This window comes from Protopterus annectens, chromosome 7.part0, assembly GCF_019279795.1.
Source record: "Protopterus annectens isolate FY-2018-M chromosome 7.part0, PAN1.0, whole genome shotgun sequence".
Lineage (NCBI taxonomy): Eukaryota > Metazoa > Chordata > Ceratodontiformes > Protopteridae > Protopterus > Protopterus annectens.
The window spans coordinates 311,985,958-312,007,038 of NC_056739.1; the positions used below are offsets into that span (position 1 = coordinate 311,985,958).

Consider the following 21,081-nt stretch of genomic DNA (forward strand, 5'->3'; position numbering starts at 1 on the left):
TGGGGGTGTGCCACATTGTCAGATGTGCAAATGAGTGTTGACTCACCCATGTACTGTATTAAGGAGGCGTGTTGTGTGGATATGTGGACAGTGTTAGTGAGAATGTTAGAGGAGGGGACCCAAGAATAGACCCTTGTAGTACACCAGTGGTCACTGGGAGGTATGGAGAGAGGGTGAAGTGCCATTTTACTGACTGACACCCATTAAATAGGTAGTGTTTGAACTGTAGAAAGTTGGGCTGAGAGAGACCTATTGAGGACATTTGAAATAGAAGTTTGTTGTGACAACCTGTGTCAAAGGCTTTAGACAAGTCTAGAAAGTAAGGAGAAGAACAGTTTGTAATTATCTCTAGCTTTATTGACAGCATCTATATAGGTTAGAAGTGCAGTGTTAGTACTGTGGGAAGGATGGAAGCCATGCTGTGTGTGGGAGGTAGGAGTTCTTCCTGCAGGAGGTGGTTTAGCAATTGTTTTAAATTCATTTTTCAGGTATTTTGGAGAGGGGGATAACATTGCTATAGGTCTAAAGTTAGTTGTTGTTGTCTTTCGGCTTTCCCGGTTAGGGGTCGCCACAGCGGAACTCCGGTCCGCTAATGATTGGTAGTTGATTTTTACGTGCCGAGTTACCAGCCCTGACGCACAACCTTCAACGAAGGCATGCCCATTCACGCATGTCTCCACGCAGAAGACGCTCTAGCTGAGAATCGAACCGGACAGCATCTTGCTGTGAGGCAACAACGCTACCGCAGCACCACCACCGCGGATATTAGTAATGCCTGTTGAATTTCCTCCTTTGCGCAGAGGGATAATGTGACTTTTTCCAAAGAGAGGGAATGTGGAATTCCTGGAATTTCCTATTTATAAGGACTGAGCTGCTACTTGAAGGTTCTTGCTTTGAATGTCATCAGCTGAAATAGAGCATGTTTGAGTAGTTTTATATAGAATGTGGGCACAGGTTTTAAGGTGAAAGTGGATGTGATAATGGGCAGGGTTAGGATCAAATGTTGGGGAATCCTTATTTAGAAATGCTATACTATCTGTGAAATAAGAGCTGAATTGTATTGAAATTTTGAGTGACGAGTTATTGGGAGAGGGATTAGGGTTGAATTTATTGCTGGGATGCAGTTTTTAGGCTTATGTTTACTATTCTGAATTTTGTTATAGTATAGTTTTTGTCTTCATTAATTTGCTTTTTAGTACAATTGCGAAGCATTCTGAAGTTTTCAAGATGTTGTGATGTTTTATATTTTTGCCATTTTTTCCATGCTTACACCCTCAGGAGAAATTATAACCAAGATTAATCAGTTTGTGGCCATTACAAAGCAATTGGCAGAGAGGTACCAAGTAGAACAGGTTTTCTTTCATTTTCAGACTGCAGAAATGTGTCGGCCAGGATGACCAAATAACTGGCGTATACAGTGCAATCTACTGGTCAAGAGAGAGGACAGTGGCCAGCTTAGTAAGTGGTCCTTAGAGTGCATGGATAGCCTGTCAGGGGAATGTTAAAAACTAATTAACAGTACAGGCAGGCGTGTGTTTCACTAGATTAAGTTAATATACAGCAAGGTTCTTCAAGGTACAGTTTATTTATTTTATTTAACATATGTTTATCAGGAAAGTCCGACTTGGAACGAAGCCAATTTTCAGAGGAGGCCTGGGGAGAAACACTCCAGACACATGTCTTTGTAACGTGGGAGGAAATCTGAGCACCTGGAGGAAACCCACACGAACCCAGGGAGGACATGCAGACTCCACACAGAAGGCACTCCAGCCGAGAATCAAACCGGAGAACCTCTTGCTGTGAGGCAACAACGCTACTGCTGCACCACTGTGCCATGAATATTGTACAAAGACAAAATTGCCAGTGAAAATGTTTGGGAGTAGCCCTTGTGGCATAGCTTATGCAGTATTGTGGTCGAAGGTAGTGAAGTGACCAGAGGCTGTGCACTGTGAGGAAGTTGACTGAGTTAATATTAATAACTGCCCAGAGTCGGTCCTCCCCTTATGTCTGGCTATGCCCAGAAGTTTTGAGTAAAGAAGTAGAGATTTATGCAGTTTCCCCTTCCCCCACACATTGATCATGGTGAAAGTATAAAAAAATATATATTCTGCTGTGAGCAGTGTTTCATCTGGTGTCATGCAACAGTTAAAACCGGTACCTACAAACTGTAGCATTACGTTTGGGTTTCTAATCCCAGTCACCTTTTTATAGAATATTCAGAAATTAGGCTTCTGCCAGGAGCTGCCTGTTTCTTGATCATATGATTTAAAATGTACCAATTACTACCAATTAGACATTCTGGATGTGTGAATTTTTCTGCACCATCTCCTGGCTGCAACTGTAATGTTTTTTCTCTTTTAATATTTGTGTCTGTCTGTCTGTGTGTCTGTCTGTGTGTCTGTCTGTGTGTCTGTCTGTCTCTGTGTGCATGCATTTGCCCTTGTGTGTGAACATCTTATGATAAAATTACCATTTATACAACTTCTACCCTTTCTAACAAAATTTAGGTCCAGAGCTGATGTTCAGCTACTACCAAGCAGTAAAAAGAGAGAGAGAAAATGCTACCAAAATTTTGCTGTTCATGCCAACAAACATTTCGTCCCACCCCCTCCATATACTTGACATTGGCTCATATTTGAAAAAACAGCCACCATCATGTGCATAACTGGCTTACTCCACTGCTAACATTCAGCAAGTCAGAGGTTCCCCTACCGTGACATGTATAGCAAATGCTATAAGGACTACCATTTCCAGATTCGGCAAGCTGCAAGAATAAATATGCTATACTGTAGAGCAGGTAATTCCATGGCAAAAGCAAGTAGGCATAAGACTCTGGAAAAGGTTTGCTTTATAAAGTCTATAGTTGGCTGTCAGGACTATGGCCATAAACAGACTGAAACCATAGAGTCCATGCTATATGATAGTTAGAATAGTTTTTCATCTGTATGCATTTTGAGTATTGCAGTGTCCAAACACTAAACAGAAGCCAGTGTATTGTACTAATGCTGGGTGTCAATCTCTCCCTCCTCCTTTCCTATAACCATCCAGTTTCCTAGCAGACAGACCATGAGTGTGAATGGTCCACTCAAAGGCCATGCATTCAGGTGACAGTATGCATCTAATTCATGTTTCAAATGTGGTGAAAGAAGACAGTCCTTGGCATTCATTGACACCTACATTAAATGTACACCGTTCTGAGTGAACAGACAACACAAGCATAACTCATAACCTCTTCCTCCTAATTTTAGTTTTCCTACTGATTTTCTTGCAAATTTAAATATTGAAGGGGATTCACAAAGGTTACCACAAAATGTAGACTACAGTGTACACTCTTAGTGTAATATTGCGTGATTAGAAAGTGCAAAAGATGTGGTAGGGATTTTCTTCAGTGCAGATCATTTTCACTTAGTGTAGGCATTAATAAATCAGGCCTGCGTCTTCATTTATAAGTTTGGTAGAAAATTCTGTGAAATTCTTAATGCAGCTCCAGTTAACAGTTTATACAATGCATTTGATATATGCTTATTTCATCAGTGTAAAAAAACAAAACAAAAGGTTAAAATGTCCTTTGCAGCTCACTAAATGGCCTTCAACAGCTTCCGACACCTGTGATTTAGGTAGGGGTGCAGGTCCTGAATTAACCTGTACCTAATTTATGTTCACATGGTCTCATTAGTTCCCACAACCTAATACCTTGTTATTGACCTTTTCAGTTTAGAAAATGGTTACCTAATACAGCTCACTGGCTGTATCGAGTTCATTCACAATGCTGTCTTCACGCAACCAACACAGATAATCACCAAATTCAGAATTCAGTAACCGAAACATTTCATTGCCATTGTTTTATCTGTCTCAGGAAGGGCAGATACCTACATAACTGTATGATGTGTGTTAGAGATAAAATATTGCTAATAGTGGCTGTGTTGGTCTATAACTGATGGAAGTGCACTGAGACCCTTGAGGCAAAAACGGGAGCTAGTCTTACTGACCTGTTTGGAAATAGGTTCTTTGTGCATATGACTACATACACTTAATAGTAACAGCTAGAATAGAGGCTTAATGCAGTAATCTGCATTTGGACACTTGTATGACTGACACTTAAAGGCTGACATTTTGAAGGTGTAAATGTTGATTTGGATGTTCCAGGCACACAACCAAATGAAAGGACTTGTGGGTAGGGTATCTGATACTTAATTTTGAAGACTAGGTTAACAGTAGTTGTATGGTCATTTTCAGAGGTGATCGAAAATGGTATTTATTCTGAAAAGATAAAATTTTAACCAGTACTATAGAGATTTTCCCCTGATCCTGCAGTAGAGAGCCTTGTTGGGAAAAAAAAAATCAGAGGGTATCCCAAGAGTGGAGCAGGAAGCTAACGCAGGGTATTACTGAAAGTGGTAGAAAACATGGCATGGCTAGTGTGTGAGGAGGAGAAACCTGGACATTTTGTAATTGCTGGGTTTGAAGATGTGAATGAAATGTTGCTGTTTGGTATCTTATGGAAACAGCTAATGTCCTTCATACAGAAAAAGGAGTGAAGTGCATTCTGTGATGAACCAGTGACTTAGAAGAGCCCAAAGTGTCTCAGGGAGAATGACTAACAAGTCATCTGAGAACCTGTCTGCAGACTAACGTCTCATAGAATGCAGAGAGAGTGGTAAATAAGACTAGGATTTGTTTGTAGCAGTGACAAGCCTTGCACCAACACCATTGCAGAGATTTTGAGGATTTGAGGAAGCAGGATGGACCAAAAAGGGTACTGGGACCACAGGTGTGGTGTTCATGTGTCTGTAGACTGGAAAGGTAGGCTTTGTACCCTTGGCATGAGAGGTGCCACTGAAATGCTCATTTAAGCAGTTGGGAACCTCTTCCTGTGGTGGGTGCTGTTATATCAACATGGACAGAGAACCTGTCAAACATGTCAAGGCAGGGTGATTGTAACAAAAACTGCATATAGCTGCTTTGCATGCCTTGCATATTATCCCCATCAAAAAAGTCAGAGAAGGACAAAGAAAAAACTACAACCAAAATCCACCTGAAATGACGGTGTCATTCGTCTCTCACCATCACCATTAATGGCTAGTCCAGGCGAGATGAGGGAGCAAATGCTTCTGTGGGGTGATTGGCCAAAAAAAAAAAAAAATCTGCTCCTATTCTTTGCCTCAAAGCATTTATTTCAGTTTTTAAATCATATAAACTAATTGTCAGCACAGAGGGCTAGAGAGTCAGGTGTGTGCAGAAGGTAGAGGGTTCAAAACCGTCCCCTTTGACTGCTTGTATGGCTACCTTGTTAAATGTCTTAAGTAGAATGTCACTAAAGAAGGCAATACATTGACACCCAGCTTTGAACTACTTGGCGTAGTGTAGTGTGTTCATGTTGCTGCTTTCTATGTTAAGGGTGCAGGGTTCAGTGCTTTTGCCTGGTATTTAGTACAGTTGACTAAAACTCTGACTTGTTAATGAGTTGCTTCCTGTGTCAAGGGCACAGGGTTTGAATATGTCCACCAGTTTGCCTATTGTGTGATGTTGAGCAAATCACTTAACTAGCCAGTGCTCTAGTGCAAATCAGAAATTTGGGCTTGGGTCCTAAATGGTCTCCTGGACAGCATGCCTGGTAACTACCTATGAACAAAATAGATGATGAGGAGGAAGAGGAGGATAACGTAAGCTACTTGGAGTAAAGATATGTTCTGACTTTAAAATGCTCATGTATTTAAATGAAGCTGTTGCATATTATGGGGGATGTTTAGAACGATTTATAATATTGTGTTGCTGCACTAAATGCCTCCACATTTTTTTATGCTACCTGATGCTGCTGAGCAGTGTATTAGGCCCAACTTAGCAGTGGCATCCCACGGAATGGTCTGCACAGCAGTGTGGAGTAAATTATCACAACAATGTTAATAGCAGCAATCACACTACTCAAGTGGCCATATGAAGTGACCAACTTGGGAGGAAAAATGAGCAGGCATGCCTGAGACTGTTTGTTCACTCGTACAAAGGAGCATCTTATACCTGAATCATAGGCACTATGAGTAAGTCAAGGTGGGTCAGCATGGCCAAGGCAGCTTGTAGTATAAAAGGGGTAGGAAGGAAATACAGAAAATGGGACAAGATTAAGTAGCTGAGCTTTACACATAGGTAACCTGAAGGAATGATAGTTTGGGAAAGAAAGTGTGTGTGTGTGTGTGTGTGTGTGTGTGTGTGTGTGTGTGTGTGTGTGTGTGTGTGTGTGTGTGTGTATAAAATGTGTGTGGGTGGGTAGGTGTGTGTGTATATATATATATATATATATATATATGTGTGTGTGTGTGTGTGTATATATATATATATATATATATATATATATATATATATGTGTGTGTGTGTGTGTGTATATATATGTGTGTATATATATATATATATATATATGTATATGTGTGTGTGTGTGCATATGTGTGTACATACATATATGTTATACATATATCTTTATATGTTTTGTGTGTGTGTGTGTATATATATATATATATATATATATATATATATATATATATATATATATACATATAAAATATATGTATAACATATGTATGTATGCACATACACGTGCACACATATATGTATATACATTTGCACATACCATGTATATGGCTGCAGGGCTGCAGTTACTAAGAGTAAATATTCTATTTTTTTTTTTTCCTGTTTCTCTGGCTGTGCAAGACTGTGCTGCAGTGTGTCAGGGAGTTTGCCTTTTTCCCACTTTTGTGAAATCTCTGAGTTAGTGTATATATAATTAGCAAGAGATGTTGGGGGGACTTGCCTCCTGCATAAAAGGCAATTTTTCATTATTTTGTGATTTGATTTTGAGTTTTTTTTTTTTTAAGGGTACTCTCTTCCATTTCAGAAGAAGAGAGTAGGTGGATGGTAGCATGGACCATTTGCAGGGATTAAGGAGAGACTAGGAAAGGTCGCAGGCACCAATGAACAAACCTAAAACGGACAGAAAGAGGAAGTATGGACACAAATGGGGGTTAGTGGTGGTGAGGAGTGTTGGACTACAGACAAGGTATGGAAACTGACATACAAGAAGGAAGAATGCGATGATGGATATGGCATGATGGATATGGCATGAGGTATAGAGAACTGGTTTGATCAACCCAGAAGAGAACCCACTCAGATGTCATTCACCTCCTTAGGTGACAACATGAATAGGCCTTTCCTCTGGTAGCCTGATAGATGGGACTAGCCAACCATGTAACTCTGTCAGCTGTGCAGGGAGAAACTCCATGGTCTCATTGCAGAGTTCTACTGCTGGATCATCTTGGTCATGACCAACTATCACACCCTGATAATGGATGACCCTGAAGAGGATGACTCTGGACCACTGTCAGAGGAGGGAAGATTTGTTTCCTTTTGAGAAGTAACCACAGATGACACCAGTGAGCCCTTCAGGTTGCCTTCTGCCAGGTTATCTTTATCCCCCTGTAAAAAGGTTAGATCTGGCAGCTGCTGGTGATCCTTCTGCAGACAAGTCACTGGTGAAGACTCCAGTGCCTGCGGACATTCCACATTCTGTAGCACAGCTGAACCTGTCGAAACAGGGAAGAAGGAGGGAGACAACACTTTAATGCACCTGTATAACAATTCAGATTTAAACATGCTAAATATGTAAATGCTACACCCACTGCCTGGAAAACCTGACCCTTTTCCTGAGTAAGACTTCCTGGTTTAAGGTACTCTCCTCTGCCACTGTAAACATAAAACTTACAGTAGTCTGTACAGTTTGCCTCTATTAACATGCAAGAAAGCAATAGACTGTATTCAGAACATACAGTAGGAAACCATATACACACTGTTTACTATAGCATGCTGTCTTTCTAGGTATCTCTCCCTAATTCTACCTGCTGGTGGAGAACATAAAGGTGATGCCTCTACAAATCACTGCATCTATGCTGACCTGCTCACAAGAGTGGATGATGGGAATGGCATCAGCGTTGACATTGGGGAGGGCATCTTATTGGCCCAGCAGGTGATCCCTATAATCCCTGTGCAACCCATAAAGATGGATTTTAGTCTCCTTTCTACCCCAGGCAAGGAGTCCTGTTGAAACCAATACGTGAAGAGACCAGATCCTTTCTGTAGGTCATAATGAGAAGAAAATTGTAGCCACATGCACGTGGTCACACATTATGAGCACCACGTGACTTCCATCTTAGGAGTGCATGATATAAGTATTACCAGCACAAAACGTTGGAAGTGTGAGTGCTCTGGTGTCCATGCATGAGAGTATTGTGTATGTAACCTCTCTATCCAGGAACAGCAAGGATGAGCATGATGGTACTAAAATGTGGATAATAATGCAAAGCGTGATGGCACCATTTCAGAGATTGTCAAGCTAAATCACACCATTAATGTAATCACCATGCTACAAGGCCCATTTTAGTTTGGTAAAAAGTGTGCCCACCATATTTTGGGCAACTGCACTATGTTTAATAGCGTATGAACAGGAATACATTCCATAAGAGTTGTACTGCTGTATAGGCATATTAACAGTAGACGAGACATTTGGTCACGTACTCAAGACCTCAGGGTGCACACACAGCTCCAGAAGTGGCCACTAACGTGTTGTTCTATAATGCTGCTGCTTCTTGTAGCGTCGTAACAACTGAAACTTCTGTATACTGCAAGGTCCTGCTGCTCAGAATGGATGAACGCAATCGCTAGTCGTGCTAAATGTATATGTTTATGAATCACTGTGCAATGCCTAATTTAGTCCCTTGATTACACATTGGCTCTCAGTATGTTGACTCTCATTTCTACACGTTTATGCTGTTATTTGCTTACCATTCTATTCCATTAGTGAGGTTGCACTACTTGTTTCTCTAAATTGTCCCTTCATTGCACATCACTTATGTTTTGTGTAACACTGTCTGTTGTTTCAGCTCACTCCATTATCTTTAAAATATCAGAAAGTTGACGTAGAGTTGCTTGTTTCAGCTGACATCTTAGTCTTAATGTTGACCTATCTCTTTCATATGTATGCACACACCCCCTACCACGCAGCATATAACTTGGTTACTACAGTCTGTGTTCTTCCTTAGCTTGTCAACCAATCTTGCATATACTATTTGATTTCCACATCCCCCTTCCAAATTAAAAAAGAAACTTTTTTATAGTAATACTGCTGCATAATTTAATCCAGTGAGAAGAGTAATTTGTTGCAGTGTTTTCACATCAGCACTTTGTCATGTAGACCTGGCCTGTCTGTTCTGCCAGTACTACCAGACATATGTCACACAGTATTTCTGAGATGCTTCACTGATTGTCTGACTCTCTGCAAGTTCCAGATGTCGGACAGTGAGACACTGCTCTGTGCAGTCACTGGTGAGAAATCTTTCCTGCTATGTAAGACATTGTATTCGACTAGTACTTCTTTAAGCTACAGACATTCTTTTCCTCTGTGTACCCTTGGGGGTCTAACTGTTTTCCATCTGTGATAGTAATGACAGACAGAATTGTAGGTAGACAGGATAATATGCTGCCTTAGGAGGTACAGTGGAGTTATTTTATACAGGCCATGTATTTTTCATAATTAATCTGATATTCCTTGGTAAAAAGGGATTGCAAATTTTTAATTTTAATTTATTTACAGATTCTGAATGGGTGCACGGCATTTACGTATGTGTTTTTAATGAATTCATTAACCAATTAGTTATTTTTTTCTCTAGCTTAGTTAAAAAGCAAGTGTTTTTAAATATCACCTGGAACATGATGTACATTATGTACATTATTTTTCTAGCTTAGTTAAAAAGCAAGTGTTATTAAATATCACCTGGAACATGATGTACATTATGTACATTGTTTTCTTGCAATCCTGCTGTTGCCAGGCAGAGACTGTGAGGAAAGTACTTGTGCACACTGCATTTGTCAATGCTGCCCACGTCTAGTGGTTTTAACTTCCAGGCCGTACTGCCACTTTCAAGGTCCATTCCTAGTGATGACCATCCTGTGCAGAACTGCTGGAAAGGAAAGAGTGCAATGTCATAAAATGGTATGCTGTGTCCTGGGGTCTAGAAGCTGTTCCTGAGGAGATGTTCTTCATCTCACATTGCTGCAGTACTTACTTATGGGTAGTCCGCTGTCCTCGGTCGGCCCGAATACCAAAGTATTAGGCTGACGTCGGTCATGGGCGCACAGCCCTGACATCAGAACGTCAGGGTATAAAAGCGCATGACCGACGTCATATCCTCAGTCTTTTTTGCCGCATGGTCTGATGCAGAAGCAGCGTTGCAAGTGCCGTTCGGCTTTCTGAAATTTTTCGTTTTCGGAGTTTCAGACCGATACCAAGTTGGGCTAAGTACCCCGTTAGAACATTTTTGTTTTTCTTGCCTCAGTTATTTACCGGATGTCAGAAAAAGTGAATAATTGCATTTCTTGTGGGAAGCAGATACCGCATAGGGATTACCACTCGCTTTGTATTCCTTGCTTGGGACCGGAGCACGACGTAGTTGGGTGTCGGTTTTGTGCTAGGTTTAATAAGCGCACTATTAAGAGAAGGCTAGATTGCGCTAGGTTAGTCTTTGGCAGGCGGTGTAATTATAATATGCCGTCGGATCCTCCGACGCCCGCTTCCACGAAGAAGCGTAAAGACAAATCTGTAAAGCCTAGGCAGGATGATTCGTCCGTTTCGGACGCCGGTCCTTTAGAGACTACAGTGGAACAGGTGGATCCGGCTGAAGTTTCTGTTGAGTCTCAGGGGGAAACCTTGATTTTACAGGATGTGGCCTCTCAGGAGTCAGGTCAGGCTGAGGGGGCCTCTCAGGTTTCTATTCTCCCTTCTATGCCTAAGGGGGTTAGGCCTTCGGCTACTAAGGGCAGGTCTGTTTTGCCTTCTTCTGGTGTTAGTTCTGGTTCTTCAGGGTCTGTGCCTAAGAAGCATATGCTTAAAATGGCAGAAGATTTGATTACTTTAATTAGAGGTTCCATGCCCCCTCCTGAGAAGAGGCCCAGGGTAGAGCCAGAGTTGGAAAGTTTGGAGCAGGCCTCAGATGATTCTGAGTCTTCTACTGAAGACATTCAAGATTTTCCTCCTTATTCGGATTCCGATGCAGAGGATTCCACTCCTTCTGCTTCCCCTCCAGAGGATTTTTCATTTTCTGAAACCTTACACTCTGAGGGAACATTTTAAGTGGGAAGGACAGGATTACTCAGATTCCAGAAAGAGGCTTAGGGAGTTCTTGTTTTTACCACAGCATAGACCCTTGGCTATACCTCCTGTTTTGGATGTGGTTCAGGATGTTTTTTCAGAGGCCTCATTTAATCCAGATTCTATGCCTCCTGCACTAGTTAAACCGGACAGGTATTATAGGGTACCTGAGGCTCATAAATATCTATATAAGAGTCCTAGGGCGGACCCAGAAACTATTAGTCAGGGGCCTAAGGGTGTTAGGGCTTCTGTTGTAAAGAATCCGGTTCCTCTAGATAAGGAAGCTAGAGCTTTGGACAGATGGGGTAAGAAGGTGTATACCTCTTCTACTTTAGCAATGAGGGCTTTAAATTGCCAGTTTCATATGTTGAAATATCAGAATTTCCTCCTTTCTCAGCTAAAATCTAAAGTGGATGCCTTGGCAGAGGGCATAGAGTGTAAAGAATTGCAAGATTTGGTGCATGTTTCTGAACAGGTGGGGAAACATTCTTTGCAGTGTGGCTTTGATGCTTTACAGGCTTCTTCTAGAGTGGCTGCCACTGGTTCAGTTCTTCGCAGGCACGCCTGGCTTAAGGATCAGAATTTATCTGAACATGTTAAATCTAGAATTCTGGATGCCCCTTTACAATCTTAAGTTTTGTTTGGTCCCCCTGTGGAGTCTGTTTTGAAGAAAATGGAGGACAAGGCTAAGTCTATGCAGACTGTTAAAGATTTTTTGCAGGTGCAACCTCCTAAGTTTAGTAGAAATTGGCCTGCTAAGGGGTGGACGTACCCTTCTTCTGATTCTCAGTCTAGGGGTAGATCTAGGCGTGGTAGGGGCAGAGCTCAGGGTACCTTCAGGCCAAGAACATGGAGTTCGCCTGCTCAATCTGCTGGTGAGGGTAGGGGCCAGTCCTTTCGTAAACAGGCCCAATGACCTGCATTTTCAGCTGCCAGATTCTTCTTGCCTGGCAGCTCCTTTGGGAGGAAAACTAGCTCTCTTCAAGCAAAACTGGCTTTTAGTCACCCAAGACAAATGGGTGTTGGACATTATAAACAAAGGTTACAAGTTTTATTTCCATACATTGCCTCCTTTCAAAGGTATGCCAGACATTCCTCCTCGGCAAAGGATAGAGGCTCACAAACAGATTTCATTACTTCTTCACATGGGAGCTATACAGCCAGTACCTCTTTCAGAAGTGGGTCTAGGATTTTATTCCGCCTGTTTCTAGTACCAAAGAAAGGGAACACGTGGAGACCGATTTTGGATTTATCTCTCCTCAACACTTATTTGGACATTCCAAAGTTCAAAATGTTGACATTACAACAGCTTTTACCTCTGCTGGGAAAAGATCACTGGATGGTAACTCTGGATCTAAAAGAGGCTTATCTTCATATTCCTATCAGGCCCAGTTGCAGGAAGTACCTGCGTTTTCGAGCTGGAAATTTACATTATCAGTTCTCTGCATTGCCCTTTGGCTTATCTACTGCCCAGAGTGTGCACAAAGGTTCTGGCTCCAGTGATAGCCTTTTTCAGGATGGAAGGAATACAGATTTATCCTTATTTGGACGATTGCCTGATTATTGCACAAGACAAGGACAAGCTTCTTCAGCATCTACAGTATGTGATGGTAGTGTTAAGATGCCTAGGGTATTCTGTGAACGAAACAAAGTCCAGTCTAGTACCCTCTCAGGACATGTGCTTTCTGGGTGTGAGACTGAATACAGCTTCCCAGATGGCCTTTTTGACCCCGGACAAACAGAAAAGCCTTTCACTTTATTTCCATCAAATGTCTCTACAGTCCAGGCTGACTGCAAGGACAGTCCTTCAAGCCTTGGGGTTCATGGCATCTTGTATTCTGGTGCTTCCCAATGCCAAATTGCATATGAGGAAGCTTCAATGGTATCTCAAAAATGTATGGACACAACACTGCCAAGATCTAGACACTGTCATTCAGATAATACCTTGCATTCAGAAGGAATTTTTGTGGTGGGCTCAGGAATGTCACCTAAACAAGGGACTGTCTGTGACCCGACCAGAGGCGAGTCAGATTCTAACGACAGATGCCTCGGGCAAGGCTTGGGGAGCACACCTCAATGGAAAATGGATGCAAGACACGTGGCCTGCCAGACTTCAACATTTGCATATCAACTTGAAGGAGATGTTAGCAGTTCAGTATGTATTGATGGCTTTCAAGGATTTACTTCACCCAGGGCAGGTGTTGATTCTAACAGACAACACAACTGTCATGTGGTACATCAACAAGCAAGGGGGAACTCATTCGTACCCTCTTTGCAGACAAGCGATGATTTTGTGGGAGACAGCTCTCACTTACAACCTCAATCTTCAGGCAAGGTTTCTACCAGGAGCACAGAACTCCTTAGCAGATGTATTGAGCAGACTACTAGTGGATCCTCACGAGTGGAAATTGGATCCTCATGTATTTCAAAAGTTGACAGTGTCATGGGGAACTCCAGACATAGATCTGTTCGCTTCTCCACTAAATTACCAGTTGCCAAAGTTTTGCACAAAAAGGTTTCATCCCACAGCTTGGAAGGTGGACGCTCTGTCATTCAGTTGGAACAATCTTCATGTATATGCCTTTCCACCTCTACCTCTTCTGCCCAAGGTTCTCTTGAAGGCCAGACAAGACAAGCCATCCATGATTCTGATAGCACCGGATTGGCCTCGACAACACTGGTACCCACTGCTGAGGAGTTTGGTACGGGAGCCTCCATGGCCTCTGCCTTTGATTCCGCACCTTTTGTCTCAGGAGGGCAATCACTTTCTCAATGTCAGAATTCAGTCTCTGCATCTAACAGCCTGGCATATTCTGTTTTAGACTCTGGAGGTTCTCAGCTTCCACAACAAGTTTTGAATGTTATTTTGGAGGCCAGGAGGCCTAGTACAAGGAAAGTTTATGCTGATAAATGGAGGAGATTTTTTATTTGGAGCAAAGGGAAGGACTTTGATGTTTCCAAGCCTAATTTGAGTGCTTCTTTACAATATCTTACTGAGTTATTGGACAAAGGTTTGTCCTTCTCCTCCATAAAGGTTCATGCTGCAGCCATTTCGGCTAATTATGACTGTGACCCTCCTTTATTCTCTCATCCTTTGTTTAAGCAGTTTCTCAGAGGGGCTAAGAATATAAGACCCCACGAGAGCTCCTACTCCTGCTTGGGATTTCAATTTTGTGTTGGAAAAGCTTACTCTACAACCTTTTGAGCCTGCAGCTACTGCCGAGTTAAAGTATTTGTCATGGAAGACTGCTTTTTTGTTGTCCATTACTTCTGTAGAAGGGTTTCTGAATTACAGGCCCTTATGGCAGTGGAGCCTTTCTTGATTTTTCATAAGGATAGGGTATCTTTGCACTAATCCTTCCTTTATGCCTAAAGTGGTTTCTAGTGTGGCCTTAAACCAAACTATTCATTTGCCTACTTTTTATGCAAATCCCCAAAATAAAGGGGAGAAGATTTTGCATACTTTGGATATTCACAGGCAGTTGCGTTATTATTTGAGCAGAACCAGGGAGTTCAGACAGTCTCAGCAGTTGTTTGTTTCTTTTGCTTTGGGTTCACAGGGTAAACCTGTTTCAAAACAAACTATTTCTAAATGGATTGGGTTTTGTATTTCTTTTGTTATTCCCATCATGGTAAGGAGATTCCGCTGGAATCAGACCTCATTCCACTAGAGCTACTGCAACTTCTACTGCCTTTCTAAGGGGGGTAGCTACAAAGGATATTTTGGAAGCAGCCACTTGGAGTTCAGTACATACTTTTTCTAAACATTACCACCTTCCTCTTTATTCTAAGTCTAGGGCTGGATTTGCCACTGCAATATTACAGGGCATTTTAGCAGCTCCTAATGCTTTATGATTTTGCCAGCCTCCCTTTCCCGTTGCTTTGGGATTCTACCCATAAGTAAGGACTGCAGCAATGTGAGATGAAGAACATAGTACAGTTTTGTACCTACCATAAATGTAGATGTTCGAAGATCCACATTGCTGCAGTCCAATTTTCCCTCCCTCCTTCCCCTCTGTAGCTTAGCATGGTTATGTGGTTTGGGTGATGGCTGTAGTTGGGCATATCTTTTGGGAAGGTACTCTGTTTTTTGGCTGTGGCCTTTCTTTTTAGGGCCTTCTGACATCTGGGGCAAGAAAAGACTGAGGATATGACGTCGGTCATGCGCTTTTATACCCTGACGTTCTGATGTCAGGGCTGTGCGCCCATGACCGACGTCAGCCTAATACTTTGGTATTCGGGCCGACCGAGGACAGCGGACTACCCATAAGTAAGGACTGCAGCAATGTGGATCTTCGAACATCTACATTTATGGTAGGTACAAAACTGTACTTTCTCTAAGGTGTACATTATGGAGAATGAGTAATAGCTTTTAAAAATAGTAGCACTGTAGTAGCATTCCTTTCACACAGCCTGAACAATTTATTTTTTTGCGTTTCTGCCTGCTAACCATCACGCAGCCCTCAATGTGTCTCAGGAATACTTTTCCCTCTTACTGGGCATGCTCCATGCAGAGGTGAGATCTGAGTGGAGAGGACATAGTACAGATTAGCCATGGAGGATGTTTGTGGTTTCACTAATCAACAATGAAGACATTTCTGTTGAAACTGTAACTCCACCCCTGGTGGCTGACATGAGCACCTATATCACCTTAGAGCATCCAAAGCCCTTCCCATTGTGTTTTCTTGCTTCCATGATCATGTTGTGAGGGCTACCATCACTAGCTTGAGATTAACACATCTATACCCCCAATCTTGGTTATTTCACTGCTGTGTAAGCCTCCACTTGCATGATGTTGACCAGCTAACTGAAGCCACCACTCTCCCCCTCCCCAGGAAGGGTGAGGTTTATGGTCTCATTCGCGTTTCCCTACCCAGCTTTTCCAGCACTCAAGCTAGTATTCAGATTCCTGACTACTATGTGGACAGTAGTCAGGGCTTTGTACCTCTAAACAACAGAGCCAGGCCCCATTATACTGGTTTAACTAAAGGGTAAGGGGACACTAAATGAAGAAGTTCATCTGGCTCTGCTGTTTGTAGCTACCAAATATCTACATCTCTTTCAGCATCCTGAAGGGGCAAACATTAATGAGATAGTAGCTGTGGTTGGCTTCAATATAGCTGCAATGAACACGAAGTGAGATTTAAAATGAGCATCAATCACACTGGACCTTGAGTTATGGAGAGATGCGCTCTCATACAAGGATTTTGTTTGTTAGCCAGGTGGGTGAGCTGGTTATTTAACCCTGTTCAGCCACAATATAGGCTAATGTGAGCAACAGAGAAGTAGCTCTAGAAAAAGTAGTTTGACTTAAAGTAAAATGACATGCCATCCACATAAGTTCTGTCATATTTCAGTTCAGTGGTAGTTTACAGAATGAGATCATTTCTTAAAAATGTAGTGGTGATAATGAGAGATTTCGCTGGGTGACACAGCCGGTGAAGCAAATACGTATCCAGGTATTAAAACAATCTGTGTATGAATGCAACTAGATGGGGGTGGGGGACTCTACTACTTGTAGGTTGTGTGCCTTAGTGCAACAAGCCACAGTTGTAACTCTGCTGCAGCAAAAGGCTATGGATACTACATTGCTGTGGTATGAGATCACACCTATAGGTGTTGTGAATGCAAGATTGCACTGTTTTATTGGTGCATATTTGAGACTACAGCCTGTTGTAACCCTGTTGCACAGGTAATGAGCATTCAGAAAATGGTATCATGAGAGCGAATGATTGTTCACTGTGTGCAATGCCATGACTTGCTGTGTTGTATAATAGAACGGGTTGGTTAATTGGACAGTGCAGCCAGGCACATGAGTTCTGTAATGATTTAGAAAGCTCTGTAATGTGATTCTTGCACATGCCACCATTTTCTGACCCGAAACCTGCTCTTTTCTCTGATTCTTTTAGAAAGGATCACAACGTCTTGTCACTGGTGAACTGCTGGAATCTCTTGTTGAACCAGGTAAAGCGAGAAAGTAAAGACCATGCCACACTGAGTGATATCTATCTGAATAATATCATTCCTCGATTTACACACATCAGTGAGGACTCGGGACGCCTGTTTAAAAAGGTAAGAATTAAGTGGTGTTTTTCCATGCTGTGTCATTTCATTTGCTCCTTAAATTAAAACTGTGTGGTGGAAATGTATTACTGTTTTGTTACAGAGCTTTGTTACTGGTTCAGTGAAGTTCAGTGCATTGTGTTCTTTAGCAAGTGTGCTGCTGGTTTAAGCAAGTTCACTGGGGTTAATTGGTCCACTTGATTTAGTAACATCAGTTTAAAACTACTCGCACCAGCTAATGTTCTCCCTTAGAGCTCTGTACTTTAAAGTTTAACACCTACTTATTTGTTTTGCATAGTAGAGGACTGCATGTGTCTGCAGCAGGGTGTAGTTTTCTGCATATATATATATATACATATAATATACATACACACATTCAAATGATCTTAAGAGAGTGAGCATCTCTTAGTGTAGGACATATGACATGATGCATTTGGGTTACAGAAGCGCACATTCCAGCTACAGTATGGGGCGGGGGCAAGTAACTAAACACTAAAGGATTTGGGAGTTGTTTCTTCTGTGACCTGAATGGCCTTCGTTGATAGAAAATGAGAAATGTTGTGCTGGAGCTTGCAAATTAATGAGATAGTGCTGATGTATGCTGCATTACATAAGGATGTCATCAACTCTTAATTCCCTCACCATGTTAAGATGACTACATAAGCACTTTACTATTACTTGGACGCTTTCCAGAAACAGGAATATTAGTAAATAGGAAACGGTCCAGAAATGCATCACAAAGCAGATTAATTGCATTAATAAAATTGTCGTGTTGCTGAATGTAAAGCTAGAAGGTATTCTTGTTCCACAATAGGAAGCAGAGTAAGAAAATGTTTATGTGAAGCTTTTCCTGGCAAACATCTCTACAAATCCTCAATACAGTGATGTTGATGCTGCAGACAAGATCCACCAGACATATACAGCAGGCCATGATGGAGCCTGGTCCTTTAGCTGTATGCAGATCTCTGTCACTGTATGTACAGCAGGCAGTAATAGGGCCTGCTCCTGTAGCTGCATGTGGATCTCTGTGACTTTATGCACAGCAGGCAGTGATGGGGCCTGCTCCTATAGCTGTATTACAGATATCTGTGGCTGTATGCTCAACAGGCCATGATAGGGCCTGCTCCTGTGGCTGCATGTGGATCTCTGTGACTTTATGCACAGCAGGCAGTGATAGGGCCTGCTCCTGTAGCTGCATGCACAGCAGGCCATGGAACTGTGCTCTGATTACAGAATTTACAATAAAAGGGGTTACAGTTGTGTGGCAGAATGGAGTTGCTGCATAAGAGGCAGATTGCTGTTCATTGTTTTGTTTTGTGATGGTTTCTTTTTTTTTTTAAGTTCCTGCACAATTCAGTGTCATTACTTTTGATATTCCCTTCTGTTTTGAAGAAATAGTCAAATTTTCCATACCTTGACATTAATGAGGGACATGCTAATTTTGATGTCAGTATATGCTCTGTACTGGAAGACTTCCATGCTCTCAAGCAGACTTTTAGCAGTGTAATTGGGCAGGCACAAACAGTCCTTCATAATGTTCGGGAAGTTTTTCATCTGGTTCTTTGCCTGATTTGTGTAGCAAAAAATCCTTGTGACATCTCCCATTGGTCTTCAAGAGATGTTATTTTAGTTGCTGAAGGTGCCAAAGGTGGTGAAACATTTAGGGAGAGTCTTTTTAAACACCCCTGCCAAGAATATGTTTTGTATTTCAGGATTAACAAGTATCATGAAAATCAGTGAGTGTGTTTTCACCAATGCTTTTAACTGTAAGCCTGCTCTTTATGAACTCGAAACAAAATTGTTCAGGTTAAGAACTCCTTGAGTACTATAATTTCTATTTGCAAAGGTGTATTGAGTTAAAACAAATACCTTTGGGGCGCGGGTTTTATAAATTTCCCAGATGTATTACTACCAGTGACAGAACTTAGTGATTTAATTGTTATACGACAAGCCTGGTATTGAATGTTTATAATTATTAACAATACACAGCTCTGAGAAATCTGACTTAATACAGAAAGAAGTGCAAGAATTAAATGGATGTATTTGCAGTCATGAGGCTTTTGGTTCCTTAAGGTCTCTCTATAATGGTATAGGGGCCAAAATACAAACATACATTGCTACTGCTATCATCAAGAATAAATAAAAGTTGGACAGAGACGCTTTAGCATATTCAGCAAACAGTGCATATCCTGTTAAAGTGCACAACAGAGTTAGTCACCGAAGCATAACAGTCAACGTCCACCTGTTTTTACACCAGATAACAATCAGCATCCAGATTTTTTACTTCCTGACAACGAACATTTTCCACCTTTGTTTGAATGGTACTGGTACTAATAGTGCCACAGAAGAGTGTGCCAGAATTAGTGCAGCAACAGGATGGGAAAGAGAGGTGACTCACAGCCTTCATTCTCATCCCCTGTCTCCCCCTTCAAGCAACTTGCTGTCAGTAAAAATAAAAGACCCACCGAGGGGATCAAAGACATTCAGAGGGAGGAAGGGGACATTTCTGGTAGTTCCCGCATGGCAAGTTTATAATTTGAGTTTGGAAAGCTTAACTGATGTGCAGTTGAAAGTACTGGCTAAAGGATGTAACTTTATAGCAGTAAGAAGATCTGACATTACTCACTTAGTAATTGATTTAAAATTGTTTTCCAGAGAACTAAAGTTGCAATTCACATGACATACCCAATTTTGGGGGATGTGAAGGTTTTAAAAAAATCCAGTACTGTAAATCCACCTTTGTTGTCTTCCTTGAATGTATTTTTTTTTTTGGGTTTATATGAAACCGAATTTCATAGTATATTAACTAGAAAACCTAAGAGAAAAATTTTACAATTTGAGTTGTTTGGAGAGTGTCACACTTTCGCAGCTATGTAGATGTGGCAATGTTAGATTTATGAAAGCAGACACTGGTAAAGGTTAAGTTATGGATTATAAGGATTACAAAATTTCTACGTATGAACTTTTGGTGGATGTAAATAATTATACAATTAGCAAGGATCATGATAGAAAGAGTTAGAAAAAGGTAGACAGTGATTAGATTTATTAAACCAGGGTTGCATTGAATATGGATTATATGAATCCTTCAGTGTGGAACAACCTCAAATGGGAAAAATTTTTGGTATCCCCAAAATCCATAAAGATATCAGTAAACCACTGTTTAGACCAATTGTGTCAGCTCCACACTACAAAACAGTGTAGCACATTTATTTCAACAGTATTTTAAACCAGATTACTTGGAACACTAAATTTTACTTAAAGGATTCCTAGTTATTTTTAGATGTACTAAAAAATTAACGAGCTTCAAGGAAACAAAGAATTTTTGGATACTGTTGGCCATACCTCTCAACTGTACCAAATTCCTCAGAATTTCTCAGTTTTAAGGCTAAAATAATGGGGTGCCACAAATTCCTGATTGGCCCGTGAAATCCCAATTTTTTTCTTTTTATTTAAAATTTTTAGTTAATGCCGATGTCAATGCGCAGGGGGATGCGTGATCACGTTGGCATCATGAGACAGTGCCTGACAGTGTTCCCTTCCCAAGCATAAATGAATAAGTAGAACTCTGATTGCATACTATTATTGAGGAAGTAACTAATAATTCCTCCTCATGGCTCTATGATGTTGTATATTTACAGGCACTGCCTGTAGTTTTATGGTTCGGCTTAGATTTAGCATGCACTGATTCACATTCTGAAGGAACAACTTCAGGCTTTGCTGCTCCTGCCAGGCTTCTGACTTTTCTACAGTTTATACACTGTTGTGCTTGCAGTTGCAGAAAACTAAGCGAAGTTAAATGCTGATTTTCCCTATCCCTGAATCTTCAAATCTCA

The 21,081-nt window shown here is 41.3% G+C and overlaps 1 protein-coding gene across 5 annotated transcripts in view; it reads left to right on the plus strand.

Annotated features, from left to right (window-relative positions):
- The window catches only part of SRGAP2 (SLIT-ROBO Rho GTPase activating protein 2), a 1,651,541-nt gene that overhangs the window by 684,997 nt on the left and 945,463 nt on the right, over window positions 1-21,081 (plus strand). For all 5 annotated transcript variants that reach the window (XM_044076850.1, XM_044076847.1, XM_044076851.1 and 2 more), the window contains one exon: window positions 17,095-17,257. In XM_044076850.1, the coding sequence (XP_043932785.1) occupies window positions 17,095-17,257 (163 nt within the window). The remainder of the gene's footprint in view (window positions 1-17,094; window positions 17,258-21,081) is intronic.